The sequence below is a fragment of the Drosophila arizonae genome, chromosome X, assembly GCF_054131065.1.
Source record: "Drosophila arizonae isolate 15081-1271.41 chromosome X, UAZ_ARI_1.0, whole genome shotgun sequence".
Taxonomy (NCBI): Eukaryota; Metazoa; Arthropoda; class Insecta; order Diptera; family Drosophilidae; genus Drosophila; species Drosophila arizonae.
Genome location: NC_142927.1, coordinates 16,225,251 through 16,248,978, shown reverse-complemented (window position 1 = coordinate 16,248,978; position 23,728 = coordinate 16,225,251). Strand labels below are relative to the sequence as shown.

The 23,728-nt window shown below is 43.1% G+C and overlaps 3 protein-coding genes across 12 annotated transcripts in view; all 3 read left to right on the top strand.

Moving 5' to 3' along the window:
- Nucleotides 1-19,412, top strand: part of rut (adenylate cyclase rutabaga) — a 45,247-nt gene extending 25,835 nt beyond the window's left edge. For 6 of the 10 annotated variants that reach the window (XM_089475705.1, XM_089475704.1, XM_089475703.1 and 3 more), the window contains 15 exons: nucleotides 3,823-4,084; nucleotides 5,449-6,183; nucleotides 6,660-6,787; nucleotides 6,919-7,222; nucleotides 7,362-7,613; nucleotides 9,146-9,340; nucleotides 10,050-10,523; nucleotides 10,596-10,786; nucleotides 10,854-10,964; nucleotides 11,060-11,300; nucleotides 11,392-11,758; nucleotides 11,829-13,036; nucleotides 14,365-15,563; nucleotides 16,112-16,809; nucleotides 16,876-19,412. In XM_089475705.1, the coding sequence (XP_089331831.1) occupies nucleotides 3,884-4,084; nucleotides 5,449-6,183; nucleotides 6,660-6,787; nucleotides 6,919-7,222; nucleotides 7,362-7,613; nucleotides 9,146-9,340; nucleotides 10,050-10,523; nucleotides 10,596-10,786; nucleotides 10,854-10,964; nucleotides 11,060-11,300; nucleotides 11,392-11,758; nucleotides 11,829-13,036; nucleotides 14,365-15,563; nucleotides 16,112-16,809; nucleotides 16,876-17,306 (6,735 nt within the window). In that variant the 5' untranslated portion in view covers nucleotides 3,823-3,883 and the 3' untranslated portion in view covers nucleotides 17,307-19,412. The remainder of the gene's footprint in view (nucleotides 1-3,822; nucleotides 4,085-5,448; nucleotides 6,184-6,659; nucleotides 6,788-6,918; nucleotides 7,223-7,361; nucleotides 7,614-9,145; nucleotides 9,341-10,049; nucleotides 10,524-10,595; nucleotides 10,787-10,853; nucleotides 10,965-11,059; nucleotides 11,301-11,391; nucleotides 11,759-11,828; nucleotides 13,037-14,364; nucleotides 15,564-16,111; nucleotides 16,810-16,875) is intronic. The other 4 variants (XM_089475710.1, XM_089475709.1, XM_089475707.1 and 1 more) reach the window with 4 other exon arrangements.
- Nucleotides 19,413-20,544: 1,132 nt separating this feature from the next.
- LOC108618186 (venom allergen-1-like) lies at nucleotides 20,545-21,537 on the top strand. The gene is made up of 3 exons (XM_018014092.2): nucleotides 20,545-20,703; nucleotides 20,762-21,171; nucleotides 21,247-21,537. The coding sequence occupies exons 1-3, from the start codon at nucleotides 20,578-20,580 to the stop codon at nucleotides 21,479-21,481; spliced, it is 771 nt and encodes a 256-aa protein (XP_017869581.1). The 5' UTR covers nucleotides 20,545-20,577; the 3' UTR covers nucleotides 21,482-21,537.
- A 163-nt stretch (nucleotides 21,538-21,700) lies between these two features.
- On the top strand, nucleotides 21,701-22,775 carry LOC108619152 (venom allergen-1-like). The gene is made up of 2 exons (XM_018015521.2): nucleotides 21,701-21,867; nucleotides 21,931-22,775. The coding sequence occupies exons 1-2, from the start codon at nucleotides 21,751-21,753 to the stop codon at nucleotides 22,585-22,587; spliced, it is 774 nt and encodes a 257-aa protein (XP_017871010.1). The 5' UTR covers nucleotides 21,701-21,750; the 3' UTR covers nucleotides 22,588-22,775.
- The last annotated feature ends 953 nt before the right edge of the window (nucleotides 22,776-23,728 follow it).

Here is a 23,728-nt window from a genome sequence, read left to right as displayed (position 1 = left end):
ATTATCTAGTTATCTATCCTATATGTTATTATCTGCTACCTATCTATCTTTCTCTATCTGTCTATCCATCTATCTATCTAGATATATATCTACGACAAATTGAGACTTGAAAGGGTGACTATCAGGTCTTGCTGTTAAAGTACCTCGTAAAAAAAAAAAAATTTTTTTTTCTTTGCCCACTTTTCTTAAATTTGTTTTCATCTTTTGTTTTATGAATGAAATTTAAGTGCATTTTTGTCAACTCTGACTAAAACGTAAACTCACTTATCTACTGGCCATAAACTAGCTAGTTTGTATTTTAACTTAATTTTGATTTTTATTTCTATTTTCTTTTGAGCTTAGCTTTTCACATTTGACTTCTAGTTTGCTTCTATGGCTGCCTTCACCAGGCGTCACCTTGAACCTTGGTTCTCGCTTGAGTTTTAGTTTTCTCTTTAGTTGATTTCTTTAATACTGACCTGGTTCTCGCTTTGCCTTTCGACTTGCCTCTCTCTGCAGTTTTCTATGCGCTTCTCTGGCCAAGTTCATTTGTTTTGTTGCTCTGCGTGTGTTGCGTTATTTGTTTCTCGTACAATTCGCTACTCGGCTTATTTATGCTGTCTATACTAATTAATCAATATTTGAGCTTGGCTCCAACTCGATTCGGTTCAACAATTCGTTGAACTTCGCCAGAGAATTTTGCGAGGTATTATCTATATATCAGCTTAGCTCATATGTTGTTTTATATATCGCCATATCGAAACATTTGCGAGCTGCTACTATTTGAACAGTTGCTTCGATCTGGGCCTGGGGTTGGGGCAGGGGCTGGAGCTGTGGGGCTGTGGGGCTTGCAATGTACTACAATGTAGTACTACTGTACTACTGTAATATCTGACTCTGACTATTTGCCCGTGGCGTTTGCGTTTGTTTGTTGTCTATCTTTTCCGCTCGCTCGACGATTTCTTACCTATTTGGCAGCTTTAATAATTTCGATGTGCGCGCATTTTGCAATTTCTCGGCATTTATGATTATGATTTTAGGACGTGAATATTTTTAATTTATATTCACATATTCACATACTTAATGTTTGTTTGTTTTTGTTATATTTTGTGGCTCGCCTTCCCCTGAACCAAGCAGCCAACCGCCTCCAAAGCAAATCCAAAACTTTTCTACCCATTCTATAATGCTTGCGGATGTATGTGTGTGTGTGTGTGTGTGTGCGTGTGTGCTTGTGCGTGTGGGCTTGTCCAATAATTCTATTTGCGGCACGGCAAGTGCCCGACTTGTTTCAAAATGTATTTTATTTATTCTATTTATTTTATTTTATTTTTTTTTTGAGTTATGCAATTGTAAATATTTCACACCGCATTTTATAAATTTGCGTCAAATGAAATTCGTGTGGTTTCGTGAAATATTTTCTTTGTTTATTATTAATATTAACCTGCATATTTATGTGTCTAATAAATTGCCGAGGTGCTTCAGTTCATTTAATTGCTGTCGTCAATGAACTCATTTCAACTGTACAATTAGATTCCGTTAATTGTCAGCGAAACGCATCAAAGAGATTATGAAGTATTAAAAGACTAAATGCGAATTTTGGTATTGGCAAAGTAATCGGTGTGGTTATTATGCAAGTAAGATGTATATACATGTGTATATTTAGATGTCTATATAATGCATAATAATTATCATCGTATTGCTTCTTGCTGGAATTTGAGCCCTGATCTCTCGGTTGCTTGAATTACTTTGTGCATCTCTTGTGATCTCTTTGCATGCCCTGAGCTCGTTGAGAATGTGTATAAGATGTATAATTATCTTGTGCGATTGTGTGTAACAGGCAGAAGGAGGCGTGGCTGTAAGTAGTATATGCCGTACATACTAAAACTGTCTGTTTGCCTATCTGTCGATTCATTTGTTTGTTGCGAGTATACGAGTACATGGCAAAGCTATAGAATATTAATTTTAATATATGTTTTCTTTTTGTTGTATCCATATTCCAGTTGATTACTTAACTATCTATACATATAGTTAAATATTGATATTTGAGCTAGTATTTGAACCCGAACTTGAAAATCCCAAAGGCCTTATATAGCACATTGAGTTTGGATTTTTACGTAATGAATACACAGATTGCAAAAATGGTTGATTTTTCTCTGTTTTAAATTTGAGATAGTTAAGTCAGGGTATCTCCATGTCGAGCATACTTTTATATGCTTTTATTACCCTTATGCAAACTCCAATAGCTCTAATATATGCCAACTGCCTTTAGTTAGCTCCACAATGGATATCTTCTAGTCAAGCACTGCCTGTCAGCTGATATAGTATATTTGCCTAGTTAGTTCAACTTGAATATTTGCTAAAATATCACTTCCAGTTAGATCCGTAAAGGGTATCTTCCAGTCGAGCACTCCCTATTAGCTCACTCTTACAAGATCTTCTCTTTCATATGCAAGTTTATATGCAATATATTTGCCTAGTTAGTTCAACTTGAATATTTGCTAACATATCACTTCCAGTTAGATCCGTAAAGGGTGTCTTCCATTCGAGCACTCCCTATTAGCTCACTCTTACAAGATCTCTTTCATATGCAAGCTTATATGCAATATATTTGCCTAGTTAGTTCAACTTGAATATTTGCTAACATATCACTTCCAGTTAGATCCGTAAAGGGTATCTTCCAGTCGAGCACTCCCTATTAGCTCACTCTTACAAGATCTTCTCTTTCATATAAAAGCTTAAATACAATATTTTTTTCCAGTTATTTCAGTTGCAATATTTGCTTAGCACCTCGACTTCAATTACTTTTCCAAGGGGTATCTCTTAGTCGAGGGAATTAGCGCACTCTTATAAGATCTTCTCTTTCATATATAAGCCTATATGCAATATATTTGACTAGTTAGTTCAACTGCAATATTTGCCAAAATATCACTACCAGTTAGTTCTGCAATGGGTATCTTCTAGTCGTGCACTGCCTGCCAGCGCACTCAAACAAGATCTTCTCTTTCATATAGAAGCTCAAATACAATATTTTTGTCCAGTTAATTCAATTGCAATTTTTGCTTAACGCCTCGCCTTCAATTACTTCTTCATTGGGTATCTTCTAGTCGAGCTTGCTGCTCTCGTCTATTTCTGTGCACATCTCTGGTATTCCATGCTGTTTACGCTGACTTGTCGGATACTTTATGTGCGAGTACTTTTGAGCATTCGCTAAATGAATTTGTGCATAATATTTTAATGAATTTAACGGATTGCCGCATACAAATCATCATTTATCTTCTGTCGCCGCAGCAGCGGGCATAAGTATGTGGCCCGCCTGGGCGCTTGTGTCATGGGCGTGGGCGTGGCACGCAAATATACATATGTATATGTATATGTGTATAAAAGAATATACATATATACTTATACGAAACGAAAACGAGAAATGAGAAAAGCTGACCGAACGGACATGAACATTGATTGATTTCACGCCAGAAAGCAGCCACAGAGCTGCTGAGCTGCTTATTTTTAGCGGTTATTTTCAGCTGGCGTGAAGTTAGCGGGGGCCGACTGGCGAAGGGTTTTTGAAATGAGAATGTTATTTTAAGTGGTGCCGGCTAGCAGGCGGCACATTTTCCTACCCAGTGATTGCGTGCCACGGAAAATGCCAAAACATTTCACCCAGCGAACGAACGTGCAACATTTCAAGGTCGCAGCGCAGCAATTAAAAGAATGAGAGAGAGAGAGAGAGAGAGAGAGAGAGAGAGAGAAAGAGGTGGGGAGAGGGAGCGAGGGGCTAATGGTGTTTAAAACCAATGCAAATAAATGAATTCACGCAACAAATTTCTTGTTTACGTTCAATTGCAGCCCTTGAACTTGGCAGACCGTTGGAGAGCAGCCGCTCGGCGGCGGCGGCGACGGCAGCCGCATGGATCATGCCGTCAAGGCGACGCGCGGCCGCCCGCTCAACACGCTGCGCTTCGAGAACGATGAACTGGAATGCCTCTATCAGCGCTACACCCTCAAGCTGCAGCGCTTCTCCGTGCTGGGCGTCGTCGCACTGGTCCTGGTCCTCTGCGGTGTGATGGCCGCCCTGTCCCTGGCCTTCAACAATGCGGCCACCTTTCATGTGAGTACTCTGCGCCCTGTTCATGCAAAACTTTTCGTTTGCATTAACTAGTTCCGGATTGTTGAGCCCGCTAGTTGGGTTCTTTGCATTTACCAACTATAAATAGTAGCCAGTTGAGTGCAAGTTTAATTGGCTTAAAGTATCAAAGGGGATTTCCAGTGTAGTTGATATGAACTGAGATAGCTCTGAAGGATTTGTTTGCTATAAGTACTGATAATCTACTTACACTATTTATAGTAATTATAGTAGTCGAAATGGTCTAAATATGTTTTTCAGAAACAAATTAGACAAATTAGATAGTATTATTTTATAAAATACAAAGATTATTCAATGTATATTGATTATATTATTTATATTCTATTATTATTATATTTATATTATTATTATACTTCGAATAATGTATATTGTATGTAGGAGCTAAAGGGAACAGACCTTTATTATCGGATATATAAATGAGATTTTCTGGCGTCTTTAAAAAGCTATTGGTAAATCGATTGAAAAATTATAAATAATATATAATATAGGAAGCATTTAGGAAACAATTTATTTCGATTAAAATTTGAGATTGTATTTAGGACTTTTTTATCTCGTAAATTTAATAGGCTAGTTCAAGAAGTGTGTTCGCTTCTTAGTGATTCATACTTGTTCTGTGTAGGGCTCGAATTATCCAAGTTGCCACGTTCTGCTCAACTGCTCGATTTTTGTTCCAATTTAAAAATGCTGAGCTGTAACCTAGGGTGAGCGAGCATAACGAGAGTAAATAAAGCGAAAGTGAGTGCAGGGTAAGCGCCTACAGGGTGAGCACAGGAAAAGCGAGGTTTAGAGAGAGTACAGTAAAAGCAAGCCCAGGGTGAACTAGAGAAATTTGAGTGAACACAGGGTGATCGAGGTCATGGTGAGTGAGCACAGTTGAAGTGAGGTAAAAGCAGGTACAAGTGAGTACAGGGTGAGCAAGACCGGAGGATTGAACACACCGTAAAGAGAGCGAGCATAGGAAGCGCTGTGGGAGTAAGTACAGTTGAAGCAGGCACAGGGTGAGCTAGTGAAAGTTGTGCGAATACAGGGCGACCAAGATCATACTGACCTAGCACAAGGCGAACGAGAACAGGGTGAACGAGCACAATAAAACCAAGCACAGGGAGAGCTCGTATAGAGTGAAGTAGCACAGAGAGAAGCGAGAACTAGGTGAAGGGAGGTGACAAGGAGAGCTCACACAGAGTAAACGAGCATAGGGAGAGCGGCAATCGCGCTCTGACGATTCCAAATTCAAAAGCTGTTCTTACTACTATAATTACTGAATATTCACTATATAATACAGTCAATGATTGACAAATTTCATTAACTTTAATTAAATTTGATTTCAGAACATCTTCAACTCGATTTTGTGTGTGCTCTTCGCCGTTGTGCTGGTGCTGCTGCAATGCTCGGTCATCAAGGATCACCACTTGCCCACGCTGTGCTATGGCATCCTGCTGTTCACGGCCAGCATTTGCATAGTCTCGATGCCGACGGTGGGTCGCGCCTTTCCGGTGGACACCAGGGAGGTGATGGCCGAGGGCGTCTGGCAGATCGTGTTTGTCGTCTTTCTGGCGTATGCCATGATGCCGCTGCAGATCTGGGAGGCGGTCGCCTTTGGCATTTCGCTGCCGTCGGTGCACATCAGCATCACGGTCTACATGATCTTTACGGGCGCGTTGCGAGGCCTGGAGTATACGCAGCTGATTGCCAACATTGTCATCTTTATTGGCGTGAACGTGGCTGGCCTCGTGGTCAACATCATGATGGAGCGCGCCCAGCGACGGGCGTTCCTCGACACGCGCAACTGCATCGCGGCACGTCTGGAGATTCAGGACGAAAATGAGAAACTGGAGCGACTGCTGCTCTCCGTGCTGCCCCAGCACGTGGCCATGCAGATGAAGAACGACATTCTGTCGCCAGTGGCGGGCCAATTCCATCGCATCTACATACAGAAGCACGAGAACGTGAGCATTCTCTTTGCGGACATAGTCGGCTTCACTGTGCTCTCCTCTCAGTGCAGCGCCCAGGAGCTGGTGCGGCTGCTCAACGAGCTCTTCGGTCGCTTCGATCAGCTGGCGCATGTGAGTTGAATAACAATTCCTCAAATCTAGCATCGATTTTTTTATTAGAATACAAAAAATGGAGAAAGAGAAAAGACTTTTAAAAAAGGTTTTTCTTAATTAAAAAAAAATTGGAAAAACTTCTCTCTTTCTTTCTCTCTTATAGAATAGAGGAGTTTATAAACAATTTGTTAAGACAAACAATTTTTTATTTTTCTTAAAAAAGTCACCTGTTATAGGAGTTTATAAACAATTTTTTAAGACAAAAATTTTTTAAATTGACAAAAAAAAAAACATATATATGTTTTTTTTTTTTTTTTGTCAATTTAAAAAATATTTGTCTTTGTCCAAAAATTGATTTATAAAATATGTTTAAGTTTAATCAAACCCCATTTTATTTTTATATTTAAAAAAATATATAAAATATGTATGTATATATAAATAAGTAGATCTGATATATATCTGTTTCTCTCTCTAACTCCTTCCCTTCCTTATAGGATAACCACTGCTTGCGCATCAAAATATTGGGCGATTGCTATTACTGTGTCTCCGGCCTGCCGGAGCCTCGCAAGGATCATGCCAAATGCGCCGTGGAAATGGGACTCGATATGATCGATGCCATTGCGTGAGTATAGCTCTCACATGAATGTTGAGAGTGAATTGTTGATCTCGGATCCTGATCTCCCAAAATCAATTCCAATTTTATTCCACTTTCTTGGAGTCCAGTCTTTAATCAATTTCTTTGCTACTACACAGCACCGTCGTAGAGGCTACCGATGTCATCCTGAACATGCGCGTGGGCATCCACACGGGCCGTGTGCTCTGCGGCGTCCTGGGACTGCGCAAGTGGCAGTTCGATGTGTGGTCCAATGATGTCACGCTGGCCAATCACATGGAGTCCGGCGGCGAGCCGGGCCGGGTGCATGTGACGCGCGCCACCCTCGACTCGCTGTCGGGCGAGTACGAGGTGGAGGCGGGTCATGGCGATGAGCGCTCATCGTATCTGCGGGATCACGGCGTGGATACGTTCTTCATTGTGCCGCCGCCGCATCGACGCAAGGTGAGTCGAGTGAGCTTAGCCAGCCCAATTAGATGCAGTCGCTTTGTAGCGTTCGCTCTCATGTCCATCTCTCTCTTTCTCTCTATCTCTCTCTCTTTCACGCGCGCCGTGTGTGTATGTATTGGTGTCTATGCTGCAGCCCCTAATGCTAAACACGCTTGGTGTACGCTCGGCGATCGGTAGTCGGCGCAAGCTATCATTTAGAAACGTCTCGAACGTGGTCATGCAGCTGCTGCACACCATCAAGTTCTCGGAGCCGGTGCCGTTCTCCAACATTGCCACCGGTTCGTTCCCATCGGCGGCTGCCGCCCTGGGCGGCGGCGCGGCACGTGGCAGTAGCACCGATGCGACCGCTGCCAGTGTCCAGGTGTCGGAGAAGGGTTCGCGCAAGGTAAGTGCTCAATGCCCACTATTAATAGTCTCCCCCATCATTATTATACAGTATATATATATATAGTCTATAGTCCATAGTTGAAAGGCCGTAGTCCAGTGTTTCTAGAGTTTACAGACTCGCTGTAGTAGCTCCGTAGTCGTAGCTCAGTTCTGTGCATGTCCGTAAATACTTATTATATATATATAAAGATATATATACATATATATACTCATACTTATATGTATATACAGTCTTTGGTTCTATGCGGAGCTTAATTGTGTGGGTCAGTTACGTTCGCATTTTGTCGCTTTTGTCGGTTTCTCGAATCGTATCCCATGGATACACCCGAATCTCAATAGACTGCCGTCGGCTTGATGTAAACTGCGACAATTCTTTATGATTTCTTTCGTTGATTCCTTTCTTTTCGTTTACTTTCAGGATGCGGTAAGTTTGCCTTACTTATAAGTATAGTATGCAATGTACCCAAATTCCCAGCCCAAAAACTCTGTCCCCTCGATTATTGTTTCCCAATTTTTTTGTTTTTAAATATTTTGTGGGTTCTTTTGTTTTGTAGATGCAATATTTTGCATAATTTATAAAAATCAAAGTCTTAATTTTTTTTTTCTTATGCGTAGAACAGTTGGTTCATCAGTAAATATTATCGTTTGATTCGTAATTTCGTAATTTGTGATTTGTAATCCGTACTGTTGTATCTACTAACATCTGTATTCTACTGGCCAAAAACTATATATCTAAAAAAACACAAAAATTTAATAATTATCGTGTATAAATAAAAATGAAAACCTTCGTCTATTGTGTTTGTGTCGATGTTGTGCGTACTTTGTGTGTAAAGAGTAGCAGAAGTGAATTGTACTTATTGGACTTATTGGTAATACCCACTAACAGCAAACGATTAAATACACACACAAGCACACCCACACACACACACACACACACGCACACAGGGCACACGTGACACAATCGAACAATGAAGATCAGTTAAGTACATTAAACCAAAAGCTATAGGCACACTAAAACCGAAATGATTTGAATAATAATTGCAACAAATTAAACGATATACATATTGTATCAAAATTAGTATGCATAACAACACTTAAACGCTAAACTGACACTCTAAACTTATCTTTTGCTATCTGCTATTAAAGTTTCAGTTGAAGTTCCCGATTTCCGATTTCTGGTTTACAGTTTAGTTGCGCGTTCGTTAAGTTTGTTTTGTCCCGTTTCATTTGGCCTTTGTTTTAAGCTAATTATACCCTTGATCTCTCTTTCTATATCTCAAACTTGATCTATATTTATATTTAACTTAATCCTATATGACTTTTAACTATCGTTATCGTTATCGTTGGCGTTATTCGATTTCTCGTTTATTTGATGCAATCATTTTAATTTATCTGTTTTTTTTCCTCTTCTAAATACATAAGTAAATATACATACGCTTACATACTATATATATTCATAGATATATATACATAAAACTATATATATATATATATACAATATGAAATACTGTGTATACTTCTCTGATCTAGGTAATACGTCTACAGAAAATCTTGCATGCTACCCCGCCACCGCACGGCATCGGCTATGGCAGCGTCGTCGGCAGCGGCGGCAGCGGCGACGGCGGCGGCGGGGCGGGCAGTGTTCAAGTGACCGTAGGCACAAGTCCCAATTCAACAGCGAGTACGATTAGTCGCATACATAGGCACAATCACAAGAACAATAAAGTGAGCAGAGCAGCAAGCAAACAAATGTTTAATTTTCGTTCACATTCGTTCAGTTTTGTGTTTCGTTAACTATTGTGCTGTCTGTGTCTTGTACTGTACACGTTCGTTCATGTTCAAGCGTTACGTGCCGTTTTGCTAACTTATTAGTGTACGATTCGTTAAGTTTTTATTTCGATTGTTGCAATTAACTTTAACTTTAATATTTCGTTTTTTTTTTTTTTTTTAATCGTTTATGTAGTAAGTGTTCTTGCTTTCTAGTCTCTCTCTTGGGGCGGGCTTTCTACATATGTATGTATGTATGCGTTAAGCGTTCGTTCATGATAAGTTTCGTTAAGTCTCGCCAAGCATCGTTAAGTCGTTCACATCAATTCAAATCAGCGATTGGCCGCCATTCACACACATTTACCGCATGTCCAGTCGTGACGCACTCATGTTTCGTCATGTTTCGCCCAGTCGCGGTAGTTTCGTCAAATCTCACACAGCATGCCGCTACACAGCTCTGCTCTCGACTGCATGCCCTAGACCCATTTAGTGTGTACAACATCTTGTACTCGGTACTGTACCAGATCTCTTCGATCTAGCCAACAAGCCAGCACTCCAGCCACCAGCTACCAGTTACCAGTTACCAGTTACCAGCCCAGAGCCAACCGAGATCAGCAATTAGCACTAACTGTACCCATTTTGTCTTACCTGCATTATTCCCCTACAGTCACAGTCGAAGGTCGCGGACAAGTTCAAGCGGCCGTTCCGCAAACGTCACTCGGTGGCCGCCCATCATCAGCCGACGAATCGGGTGAATCGCTTCCTCTCCCAGGCCATAAATGCCCGCTCCGTGGACTGTGATAAGTCGGAGCATGTGGATCGATTGACGTTGCGCTTCCGGCAGAGCGACAAGGAGCGCGAATATCACAAGGACTTCGATCTGGGCTTCACCACGGCCATGGGCTGCTCGCTGCTGTTGCTAATACTGGGCGCCGCCTTGCAGGTGACCGCATTACCCCGCACCCTCATCCTGCTGCTGTTGTTCCTCACGGCCTTCATTTGGGTCAGCGCCATACTGATGCTCCTGCTGGCCGTTCGCCTAAAGTGGATCATCTGGGACATATCCGAGAGCTTCTCGCTGCGAATGGCCATCACAATATTCACGATTATACTCATCTATTCCGTGGGCCAGGTGAATGTGGTAAGTGCGGAACGAGCTGAAACCAATGATGAGTTATTAAGTGAGCCGCTCTTTTAACCTGTTTACCTGCAGTTCACCTGCGTGTCGGATCATCCCTGCTGGGATAATGGAACCTATGTGGACGTCCAGCCCCTGGACTCGCAAGGACTGGATATGTCACCGCTGATTAGCAAACAGAACGATTCCCATCGCAAGTGCTCCTTGCCGCAGTACGTCTCATTGTCGGCGGCTTTTGCTTTTCTCTCCGTATCCGTGTTTCTCAGGTGAGTCTAGCTGCCGTCCGGGACTGCCTCAGAGTACTTCTAAACAACCTGACCTTGCTCCTTGCAGATTGCCGATTATATTCAAGTCGCTGCTCGTGCTGGGCATGGGCACCATCTATGGCCTGTTCATTGAGCTGTCGCATCAGAACATCTTTGATTGCTACGACAGTCGTGTCAAGTAGGTCTTCTAGGGTCATCCGATTGACCCACAAATATATACATATAGATGCAATCGATTCTTATATGTATATATATCTAAATCTAATATTTTAGAGCATCTATTCCGCTTCACTTGATCTCATTGGCGCGCATTGTCATCTTTATGATTGCGATATTGGTGCACGGACGGCTGGTGGAGGGCACCGCCCGGCTGGACTTCCTCTGGCAGCTGCAGGCCTCGCAGGAGAAGAAGGAAATGGATGTGCTGCAGGAGTCGAATAAGCGCATTTTGCACAATTTGCTGCCCGCTCATGTGGCTGCACATTTTCTCGATGCGCAATTTCGTAATAATATGGTAAGAGAATTGAGAGAGCGCCCCCTCCCTCTCGGCGCAGACCCCGCTGACTGACCCGCTGACACACAAATCGCCGTTTGCTTTATTTTAGGAGCTCTATCATCAGAGCTACGCCAAGGTGGGCGTCATATTCGCCAGTGTGCCGAACTTCAATGAGTTCTATACTGAGATGGATGGCTCGGATCAGGGGCTGGAGTGTTTGCGCCTGCTCAACGAGATAATTGCGGACTTTGATGAGCTGCTCAAGGAGGATCGCTTTCGGGGCATTGACAAGATCAAGACCGTGGGCAGCACCTACATGGCTGTGGTCGGCCTCATACCCGAGTACAAGATTCAGCCCAACGATCCCAACTCGGTGCGGCGTCACATGACGGCGCTGGTCGAATACGTCAAGGCCATGCGGCTCTCCCTGCAGGAGATCAACAGTCACTCCTACAATAATTTTATGCTGCGCGTGGGTGGGTATTCCAACACCAGTACCATCTCTAGTAGACCTCTCCCTCTAATCGTATTCCCATTCCCGCACAGGCATCAATATTGGTCCCGTTGTGGCGGGCGTGATTGGAGCCCGGAAGCCGCAGTACGATATCTGGGGCAACACGGTGAATGTGGCGAGCCGCATGGACTCGACCGGGGTGCCCGGCTACTCGCAGGTCACCCAGGAGGTGGTGGACAGCTTGGTTGGCTCGCACTTTGAGTTCCGCTGTCGCGGCACCATCAAGGTGAAGGGCAAGGGCGACATGGTCACCTATTTCCTCTGCGACAGCAGCAGCAATGCGCTCAATGGCGAGGTGCGCAACGCTATGATCAGCAACCGGACGTCGGCGGCGAATGATACGCAGTCGGTGTCACATGCTGGCGGTGGCCTGCATCCAGCCGAGTACTATCAGAAGGCCTCACAGTTCCAGGAGAATCGCCTCAATACGGACACCTACAGCAAGAAGGATAATGGCCATCTGTATAATGTGTGTGGCGGCGAGGAGCAGCAGCTGCTGCTGCAGCATCAGCACCAACAGCCGCTGCCCGCACCACCCACACAGCACCACCATCTGCATCAGCAGCAGCAGCAGCGGCTCAACAGCAAGCTGCAGAAGCAGCCCAATTTCATGACCAATGGGGGATTGCCCAATATCCGGGAGAATGGACACAATGGCGAGATGCATTATGTGACCACAAATATGGCGCCAGCAACACTCACTGTGGCAGTGCAACAGCAACAGCAACAACAGCAGCAGCAGCAACAGCAGCAGCAGCAACAACAACAACAGCTCCAACTCCAGCACCAGCTCCAGATCCAGCACCAGCACCAGATCCAGCACCAGCTCCAGAACCAGTCCATTCCTTCGGTAATGTTGCGCGAATTCAATATAATTGAGAATCCGAATACCGGTGGCAGGCATCAACAGCTGCAGCAGCATCAGCAGCAGCAACAGCAGCTGGAGCAATTGCCGCCAGCGCAGCGGCCACATCATGCCAATAGTCTTGATGGCGCTGCTGTGGTCGGTGTGCTGGGCGGTGATTGCTTTATGGTGCCGCGGCGCGAACAGCTGCGCAGCTATGCGCCGCCGCCGGCGCTGCCCTTTAACCAGCATGGCCAGCATCACCCACTGCATCATCTGTATCACCAGCATCAGCATATGAATCAGCTTCAGCCATCGTCCTCCAGCCTGGGCTATGGCCACTGCCGGGAGAGCGAGCCGCTATTGCATGCCAGCAGCGTCGCGCCGGTAGCCAAGGTGAGTGAAGACGTTGACCTCATGATCTGGAGCAAAGAGATACTACTCTGAATGAGGCTCGCTCCCATTCTCAGCCGTTGTCTAATGTGCCAATCCGCCAGCCAATCAGCCAACCAGCCAACCAGCCAGTCAGCCGACCAGCCAATCCACTGTCCAAACCACCCATTTGTAACTAATACCAAAGCATGCATAAAGTGACGGTATATTTTACCTGTTCAAGCGACATGTGTCTGCGTGTGTGGGTGTGTGTGAGAGAGAGAGGGAGAGAGAGTGAATGGGTGTGTGCTATGCAGAGTAAAAAGTTTGCTCTTTTATCTTAAAACAGTTAAGGAAAATTTTAATTTAAAGAGTACAGAAAATGTAGTAAGAAAATGTTTAACAAATATTTATATATATTTATAAATATTTATATTTATTTATTTATCCTGGATATTTATCTAGGATATTTTATCCCTGGATATTTATCCAGGGCTTAAAATAATGAGGATACTTTGATATTAAATGTATATTGTTCATAAGCAAGTAAATTGTTTATAACATTCCATATTTACTTGTTAAATTAACATTTTTTAGTTAGAAAATAAATATTCGGAGCTTATACTGATGAGCTTATGATAAATATTCTATTGAAGATCTAAATTTTGTTTATTGCTAGAATATGAAAATCTATGTAAATGTTTTGTAAGAAACTGTATATTTCCAGCTTATTATCATGTATATACATATAGAGAAATTGTATTACCTTTAAAGCATTTAAATTTTCTATTAGATGTCAAACCCTGGCAGGAGTTAAGTTTATTTATATATACATTATATATCAGTTGCAGGACAACAGAGTTTAGTAAAATTCTAAACAGTTTTCTAGGATACAAATATTATATATTGAAGGGCCTGTTTATACTCATTCATGGAAGTGAAATGGGTATATTGATTATTTTTTTAGACTCATTTAAAAAAAATTAAATTCTATGTGAGCATTTAAATATTGTTATAAGGTTAGCAAACCCAGTAAGGAATCAATATGAATAGTATTATCATATAGAATATGCTCTCTATGGTAACATATTCTCGGTAGATCTATAAGAAATAAGTTTTCTCTCAAATCCGCCACCCACACACACACACACACACACACATGCGCAAAGAAAACCCATTCATTATTATGGAAACTCTATTGCCAACGCTTGTGGATGCTGACCCATAATTGATAGTTTCTATATATATGTATATATCTATATATGTAAGTTTTTGAATATTTGTGTGTCTCTAACTCTGTTCCACTTTTTGCATGCTATCGCACCACGCCCACACTCACGACTAACACCTAGATCATGCCCATGCAGCATGCGCCAAAGTACGAGCCACCACGTTACACCTGTCCCAACTCCGTGTTGTCAATGCAGCAGCAGCAACAGCAGCAGCAACAGCAACAGCAACTACAGCAGCAACAGCAACTACAGCAGCAACAGCAACTGCAGCAACAACAACAGTCGGATCGCCAATATGCGCTCTATTCGCAGCAACCTCCGCTGCCGCAGCTGCCACCGAAGCCGGCATTGAGAAGCTACTTGAAGCCGCTGCCCAAGCTGCCAAACGATATGGAGGAGAGTCGCGAGATGTCATCGACCGATGATCTCAGCTCACGGCCGCACTCGCCGTCGATGAGCAGCTCGGACGAGAGCTACTCGAAGACCACCGAGGGTGAGGGCGAGGGCGACGAGGACTCGCCGCGCATCAATGGCGGCCATCTGCAGCGCAACGGCATCGGCTTGGGCATCGGCTACAATGTGGGCCGCGTCAATCCGCTGCAATGGCTCTATCCCTGCGATATACAAGTGGATCCCACATCGCCCGTTGTGGACATGACGCAGCTGCGCGACTTCGAGCTCAGCTCGACGACCGAAAGCCAGGGCCAGCTGACCACCAGCAACACGACGAGCAACACGCAGCCCAAAGGCGACAGCTGCAACAGCTTTGACTACCAGAAGAAGGCGGGCGTGGGCGTGGGCGCGGCGGTGTCGCTGTCGGCAGCGGGTGCAGCGGGCAATGCTGCAGTGACAGCCACCAAGTCGCCCTTTGAGAGGGAACTGCAAAGACTGCTCAACGAATCGACGCGAGCCCGTTGCCTGGCCGCAGTCTCGGCCTCGACGGCGGCAACGATCAATACCGATCAAACCACCAGCAATTGCAGTGGTCGCCCCACTGGCGATCTGAGCTACTCGGCGAGCAACAGCAAGCTGAGCTCCATCAATGGGCATGCGCAGGGCCAGGGCCAGGTCCAGGGCCAGGGAATGACCGAAGGCGGATCGAGCAGCAATGGGAATCTCAGCGGTGGCAGCAACTCGAATAGCGGCAACAACAACTACCACAAGGAGCTGCAACAGGATCAGGAACTGATCGCCATGGCGATGCAGGCGAACGGCAAGCTGCCCATGAGCAGCAGCTTCATGATATCGAAGCATCCCGTCGGCCTTGAGGCCATCAAGGAAATAACGCGCCACAAGAACCCCTCCGAGTCCAGTCAAATGTGAGTAAAGCCATAGCAGCAAAACATGCCAGCCTAACCTATAACCCATTGGCCCATGCAACTGCCCTCCGTTTCGCCATATGTTTCTAATACCAAGCAGCAGCCACTCTCATCCCCATTGCCCATTGCCCATTGTCCATAGCCCATGCTTGCTCTCAAGCTCTAAACACATTCTTTAGTTATACTCCTGTCTATGAGGCGAAGTATCCATCGTTGGGTTTGTGGAACAGATCAAACTTCAGATACGCACACACACACACACACATATGAGGCGCAAGACAATACTTGACTTTGTTCCAGGATACACGAATGAATCCACAGCTCCCACAAGCAGCAAAAGCATTGATTCCTTTCTATCTACTTCTAATCCTAAAAGTACTCGTATGATGTTAGTTAAGAACTCAATTCAGCTAGATGATAATGCTTGGGATTATGATTATGAAATGGGTTTAATTTTGTAACCTTTTGCTTACAGCAAAGAAATTTGTAAGGAAATTAACTGGAGTGACTTGAAAAGCCAGAAATTAATAAGTTTTACCATTTTGCAGGCAAACCTCGGACACGGAATCCTGCGAGATATTGCACGAGACTCGCAGTCAGATGCAAGCGCTGGCCATGCTCGAGCTGCATGCGGCCAAGGAGCAGCTGCAGCAACAGCAGCACCAGCAGCAGCAACAACAGCAGCAGAGATCGTACCGACAGCGCCCGCGCTCCAAGGAACTACAGAACAGCTACGAGAGTCTCGACCGGCTGGATGGCTCGATGCAGCAGCAGCAGCAGCAACAATCGCAGCGACAGCGGCATCACCACCACCATCACCACCATCAGCAGCGACAGCAACAGCAGCGCTCCAATCATGTGGAGCAGGAGGAACGCGATGATACGGAGGACAACCTGGCTGATGAGGAGTTCGAGGATGATGAGGTTGGGCGTGATGTGCGACAGAAGCGCCTGTTGCAGAGCGAGCACAATAAGTTAAAGAACGACAAGCAGCAGCAGCAACAGCAGCAACAGCAGCAGGCGCACAACGACGAACTGGAGCAGCAGCAACAGGAAGAGCTGGAACAGGAACAGCTGAGGGGGGAGACAGCGCCGCTGACCAATGGCAGCCTGCGCTCCGAGCAGAATGTGATAAACGATGAGTTGAAGTATGGTGCGGCGCATCATAACCACCAGTCCATGGACTCCAATCCGCTTGAGAGCCAGTCGGAATGGTCGGACGATGATTGTCGCGAAGAGGCCACAGGTAACAAGTTGAAAGAAGATCGTCTATAGCAGTGCTTAACCATTCTCCTCTCTCTCTCCATCTCAGGTGGCGCGGAGTCAACAGGCTACATAACGGATGAGCCTGGCCTGGAGAATATTTCGCTGCTGAACGAGGCGGGCCTGACCGATGCCGAGGGCGCTCTGTCGGACGTCAATTCGCTGTATAATGCACCCGATGTGGATGACACCTCGGTGTCGAGTCGGGCCAGCTCGCGCCTGCTCAGCCTGGACTCGCTCAGCGGTCTTTACGATTGTGATTTGGATTCCAAGCATGAGCTGGCTATTGTCAATGCCTCGCACAAGATAACTAGCAAGTTTGGACCACCGCCATCGCCGGCACAACAGCAGCAGCCATCAGCAGCTGCCGCTACAGCAACAGCAGGAGTAGGAGCAGGAGCTGGAGCTGGAGCTGGAGTATCAGTGGCTGCAGTGACACAGGCTGCAGTACAGTCGCCGGAGCAGCAGCAACAAAGTTAAAGGGATTTGTACTTAAGATGCAAAAGATGAATGAAATTAATGAGCACACAATGAGGAAACCAGAAAGCGAACACTCAAAACGTTGTTAATGCTATATGCAAATGGTGTCTATTAATTTACAATACTATAACTACCATGTTAGTTACTAGGGATATACACTATTTAAAGATATATATATATATATATACATGTATTGTACAGGATGGAAAACAGATGCGAGATACTTTGCGTTCGTACAAGTTCTCATTGGTTGCTTTCCATTTCTTACTTATACTTATGATAACTAACGGCACTCTCTTTATATATGTAAGATTGTATGTTTACTTTTTTTTAGCCCTCGTGGTCTATGTTTAGGTATTATATACATAGTATATACAAAAACAAAAACATATATATATATATATATACATAAATATAGTCATTGGTTATATTACGTGAATTGGCCCAGTTAAACGTTCCAGTTAAAGCCCACAAAAAGTAAAAGTCAAAGTCAAAGTAATTACGATTGAAATTCTATAAACTTATCTATACGGATATTATATATGCTTCACAGTATATAGGCAAAATCATCACAATTATTATTAAAAACGATTTGTGGATATTTCATTTGTGCGCTTAGCCCCTATAAGATATAATTTGCTCATTTGTTATGCTACACTAAATAAGTACATTATACTGCAACAATTGATATACATATGTTTAACTACCTGTATGCCTATATTATTTAATAATCGAATAGTTATAATTACAACAAACGCATGACAAGTTGTAAATAAAGCGAAATATATATGTATATCTATATATTTTTGATCTTGAGACGTACGTCAACTTCCAAATAAATCCTGCACACTTCGAGGAAAGCAAAGATCTTTTGCAAACAGCATGTTGATTGTGTGTTCCATTAGTTTAGCGATATTATTGAAACTCTGCAGACTCTGTATTAGTTTAGATATGTCTAACGCCAAGCGTCTTGTGCCATTTATCGCAGTCTACTTTTAACTGCTGCGCTAAAGCGTTGCCTACTTTGAGGCCTGGCTCGCACACACACTTTTTTGTACATACTCACACACACACACACACACAAACATGCATACGATACGTACTTAAAATATAATTATTTGATATGTATAAGCGAAGTTTTTTTCAAAAAACAAATAAATATATTTATATATATATATATATACTTGTATTTAGAGTCGAAAAGGCTTAAAGTCAATTTTTTGTTGGCTGTTGCACAATTCTCGAATTTCGTTCATGCAAGGCTTTTCTCATTTGCTATAGAGCTATCAAATCTGTGTAATCTGTAGCTATGTATATAAGTGCATATTATCTCAATATACAGCATATATAACCGTATATCAAATGTTTTCAATTATAAACTTTGAATGTATTGTAACTCAACTCACTCCTTCTATGGGAAACTCAAAGATATTGTTGATAGCTGTTTTGACAGACAACTAGAACAGATATTAAAAATAAAAAACAAAAAACAGAAAATAATAAATAAATAAGGAATAACAAACAAAACAAAACAAAGATTAGAATACAACAACAAAAAAAGCCCATATTTTGTGTGTACAATTTATGACAACGCCAGTGAGCGCAAATATTATTATACATATTACGTAATTATGTAACAACAAATGAAAATTTAACCTAGAGAAGCAAATAGCTACGAAAACAAAAAACAGCCCACAGATCAACTTATGCAGACCACTAAATTATATAGAATCAAAGAGAAATTACGCAAAAATATATACACAATAAATACCTAATATATATATATATATATATATATATATATATACAGAACCACAGAGATGCAATAAGCTAAGAGAGAAATAGAGACAGACAGAGAACAAAAGTAGAGAAAAGAGATGCAACACTGGATGCATGATATTTATTTTTCTGTACCGATTAATGATATCCATGTAATCTACTCAAAAAAAAAGAGGAAAATATATAAAGAACAAATAAATTTTAAATATTATATACACGCATATACGAATCCTATGTGCGAAGAGAAACAAACGGTAAACTACTTATAGCTGAGTACGGCAACAATTAAAGACCCATAATAAAAACTTACAAGTACATATAACTAAATGCCAGCATATCAAATATGTTACAAATCTCAAGTATTTTTATTGCTAAGCGGGGAGTTTGTTTTTCAATGTGAGCAGAGGCTGCCAAAATTGTTGGTAAGGGACGTACGGAGCTTCACTTAGATTCAAGTATATCCATTAAATTTTTTGCTGCTCTGATTGGCCCTCACCTCTGTGATTGCTTAAAATCTAAAAAAGAAATCTGTGGCCCATTAACTTTTCCCGTCAGATTTTTGATTGCCATATGGCAATTGGAGAAACAGTCATATTTGTTTAATATTTAGGTTACTTAAGATACTTCCGTATTATGTACACCTTTGCGCCGATTTAAACGCAGATCAAAAAGATATTTAAGAAAAAAAATAACTGTTTTCGATTTAGATTAGCTTTTCTTTTGATAGGATGTTTGCTCTGTTATTATTTGCGCGATGCAAACAACAAGATATTGCGTACATAATAACGAGAGTCAAGATATAATGTTAATAAACAGTGTGCAGGTCTATAAAAAGAGCTATCCGATGATTATAAATGAAAGCTCTAAACTTTTATATACATTTTCAGTTTAAGCTATGATTGCCTTTACATATATCTATTTAGCTCGCAATCTATCAATTATCTATTTCTATCAAACAATCTATCTAACAAACTATTTCTCTTTATTATCAAACAATTTTCGGTCTATCCAGAGATTCTTAGTTATAGGAAAGATACCTAAGATATATGTTGCTTTGGTCAGCTTCTAGATTTACAGATATCTAATAAATTACACGTTGGTATACACCAAATTTACATCATAGACATACGACTGAGGAAGACTATTTGGAGTGATTCAAGCATTTCTGTTTTTATTTCGGACTTGTTTCTTGTAAAGTAATTATTGTAATGAAGATTGAATTCAACTGTTTTGGGGTTTGTGGCAAAATAGCATTCGCATTGTGTTTGATGTCATCCATCGATGAAATCCAGATGTGTGGTAGACACAGTTGGAGGTATTTCTTACGTATGTTCCGGACAAACGTTTGGCTTGTTGACTTAACTTTTTAGTAACTATTTACATAGCAAATAATATATGCCTTGCCATATTTTTTTTTTGGCAATAAATGGTTTTTTCAGCGTTTCGTATATAAGCCCGGAGCCGAGATACATCGACAGTTATCTGTTTTGCAATGCTTCGAATTGTTCTAGCCTTTAGTTTATTGAGCGCTGGCGCGTCTGGGGTCCTCGGACAGACAGACTACTGTACCGCTGGGCTGTGTGGAAGTAATCAACACATTGCGTGTAACAACAATGGGGTAGGTCAATTCGAATCCTGTCGACATGATGGCAGATAATTAATAAACCCATTCCTAGGCCTGGGCTGCCAAGTGTCCGACCAGTCCGGCACCCGAGCTCATCGAACTGAATCTGGCACAGAGACAACATGTGGTGCGTTTGCACAACGTGAGGCGCAACAATCTGGCCTTGGGCAAGCTGCCCAATTACCAGCCAGCCAGAAGAATGGCCACTATGCGCTGGAGTCCCGAGCTGGCTAAGCTGGCCGCCTTCAATGTGCGCCAGTGCGAGATGAAGCACGACGCTTGCCACAACACGAACAAGTTTAAGGCCAGTGGCCAGAACTTGGCTGTGATAGGCTACACTGGCAATGGAGCAGCTCGCACCATCCAGGAACTGTTGACCTCCTCCATCAAAATGTGGTGGAATGAGCGTAAGGATGCCAACATGAATGTTATCAGACGCTATCCAAATAATTGGTCTGGACCGTAAGTGCCCATCAATGGACACAGTCACAATTCCATTTCTTATGCATGTACATCTCGAATTCGAACTCTTTCCAGGGCTATTGGTCACTTCACTGCCATGGCTCGGGACTACAACTTTGCCGTGGGCTGTGCAGCTGCCAGGTACAAAAATGGCATGTGGAATAACTTCCTCTTGGCCTGCAACTACGCCGCGACCAACTGGATTGGCGAAGCCGTCTATGCGAGTGGCCCAACCGCATCTGGCTGCACCACCGGCAGGAATGTCAACTATGCGGGTCTCTGCAAGGTGGCAGAAGTCTATAACGTATAAGCTGCGTCTTTGACAGCCCTAATAAAAAATAAAACACTAATCAATGCAATCAAGAATTTTGTTTGTTTTTTTTTTTTGTATGCCCTACATGTATGTATGTATGTATGAGTGCGTAGCAGTCGATCTCTTCTTTGAGCTGGCGTCGCCTATGGAACTAAATCTGTGATAAATCACGTCACGCACATTAACTAATCCGTCACATTCGCGACTGTTGAAACAAAGTTAGCGATCAGTCATCGATCTGCCTGCAGCTGGGCTGTTTCACTGCAATGCTAAATATTTGTGTACCTATTATTTTTGGGCTTTGCCTGGGCGTCGCCTGTGCAACGAACTACTGCAAGTACAACTGCCGAGGAATCCAGCACATTGGCTGCAATCACAATGGGGTGAGCGTGAATCGCATAAAGCAATTACCTTTGGGTCTATCAATATTGTCATTTTGCTTATAGGACTGGAAAGCCTCATGCCCGAAGGACAGGGCTTTGGTCTCCCTTTCGGCGGCCGAGAAGAAAGTGATTTTGAGATATCACAATGAATACCGAAACACCATTGCCGGCGGCAGTGGCAATAGACTGCCAGCGGCTTGTCGGATGGCCACCATGCAGTGGGACGATGAGCTAGCCTATCTGGCATCCCTTAACGTCAAGACCTGTACAATGACCCACGACAACTGCCACAACACGCCAGCCTTTCAGTACTCCGGCCAGAATTTGGCTTGGGTCAGCTATAACGGAGTACTGAATGTAACGGACAAAACTTCAGTGTGCTTTAAAATGTGGTACAACGAATTACCCCACGTCAACAAGAACATCGTCACGTCCTTCCCCGCCGTCTACAATGGACCTGTTATTGGCCATGTCACCGTCATGGCCGCCGATCGCAATACGCACGTTGGCTGCGCCGCCTCCACCTATTCGTCTGGGGGTAACTTCTACAAGGTCTTCCTCATCGCCTGCAACTATGCAACAAACAACCTGTATGGTGTCAAGGTATACGACACCTGCTCTAAACCGGCAACCAAGTGCACCACTGGAGTCAATCCCGAATATAAATTCTTATGCAGCTCCAAGGAAGTCTACGATGTTAACAACATTTCATTTGGTTAAATGTATAAGTTTTAAATACATTGGAGTCCGGTTATAGCGACACTCAAGGGACCGACGATTTTACGTCGCTATACCCGGAGGACGCTTTAACCAGAAGGAGCAAAAAAAAAAAAAAAAACAAATTTGTTGATTTCTTTTACGGTTGCTATGTTTGTAATATGTTTTAAAATAAATTTATTTCAATAACATGTAGAAACATTTGTGACGTCGGCATTGCAGATTGTCTCTCACTCTCTTTCTCTCTCTCTCTCTCTCTCTGTCTTAGCAGCATTTGTGTACTGATCAGTGATCACTGATAAATATTCATTCAGTGGAATCCGGTTATAACGACTCTGCTTAAAGCGTCCAACCGGTTATGTCGACGAAAATTCGATGTCTTGGTTGCTCCCCATACAAACTTATATGAAAGAGCCTCCGCTTAGTACGTCTCCGTTTTTAACGACAATCCGCTTATACCGACGACTTTTTTCATATTTTTGAGTCATTCACCGGATATTACGACGTGCTGAAAAAAAAAAGTGAAATAATGACAACAAATTTAAGCATTAAAAGACACTATACTTGCGTGTAAATGCATGTGCATAAAATAAGTGCAGAATGAGTAGAATATCAGCTTAGAGGGTTCAGGGTATCTCCTAGTCGAGCAGTCTCGACTGAAGCCTCCTTACTTTTTCATCATCATCATCATCTTGGACAAGCGCCACACCTCAAAGCTGCAGCCAAGAAATGTCGTCCTAGACTGCTGCAACTGCAACTGCAACTGCAACTGAGATGCAAAAGAGCGGCATATGTTCATTGCATTTAGCCTATATGGCTTTATGGAGTGCAGATTCGGGGGATTGCTGCGAAATCCAACTACAAACGAATACAAGTACTGCAGAATGGAGTAGATAACAAGCTGACCCTGGTACGTGCGTGGCTCCACACTCCACAAAGACCTAAAGCTGCACACGGTCGAAGAGCAGATTGGCATGCACACAAGCAGGTACAGTGAAAGACTGCTGAGACACCACAACCTACTCGCAAGAGGATTACTTTCCGCCAGACCATTGAGAAGACTTAAGGGGCAAGGCTTTGCTAAAATTATTGGACATCTGTAAGACCTCCATTCCATGAAAACATTGCGAGTAAGACTAAAATT

Coding starts and splice junctions, on each gene's coding strand:
- LOC108618186 (XM_018014092.2), top strand. CDS start 20,578: ATGCTTCGAATTGTTCTAGCCTTTAGTTTATTGAGCGCTGGCGCGTCT. Junction 20,704..20,761: donor TTGCGTGTAACAACAATGGG/GTAGGTCAATTC, acceptor ACCCATTCCTAG/GCCTGGGCTGCCAAGTGTCC. Junction 21,172..21,246: donor CCAAATAATTGGTCTGGACC/GTAAGTGCCCAT, acceptor AACTCTTTCCAG/GGCTATTGGTCACTTCACTG.
- LOC108619152 (XM_018015521.2), top strand. CDS start 21,751: ATGCTAAATATTTGTGTACCTATTATTTTTGGGCTTTGCCTGGGCGTC. Junction 21,868..21,930: donor TTGGCTGCAATCACAATGGG/GTGAGCGTGAAT, acceptor TTTTGCTTATAG/GACTGGAAAGCCTCATGCCC.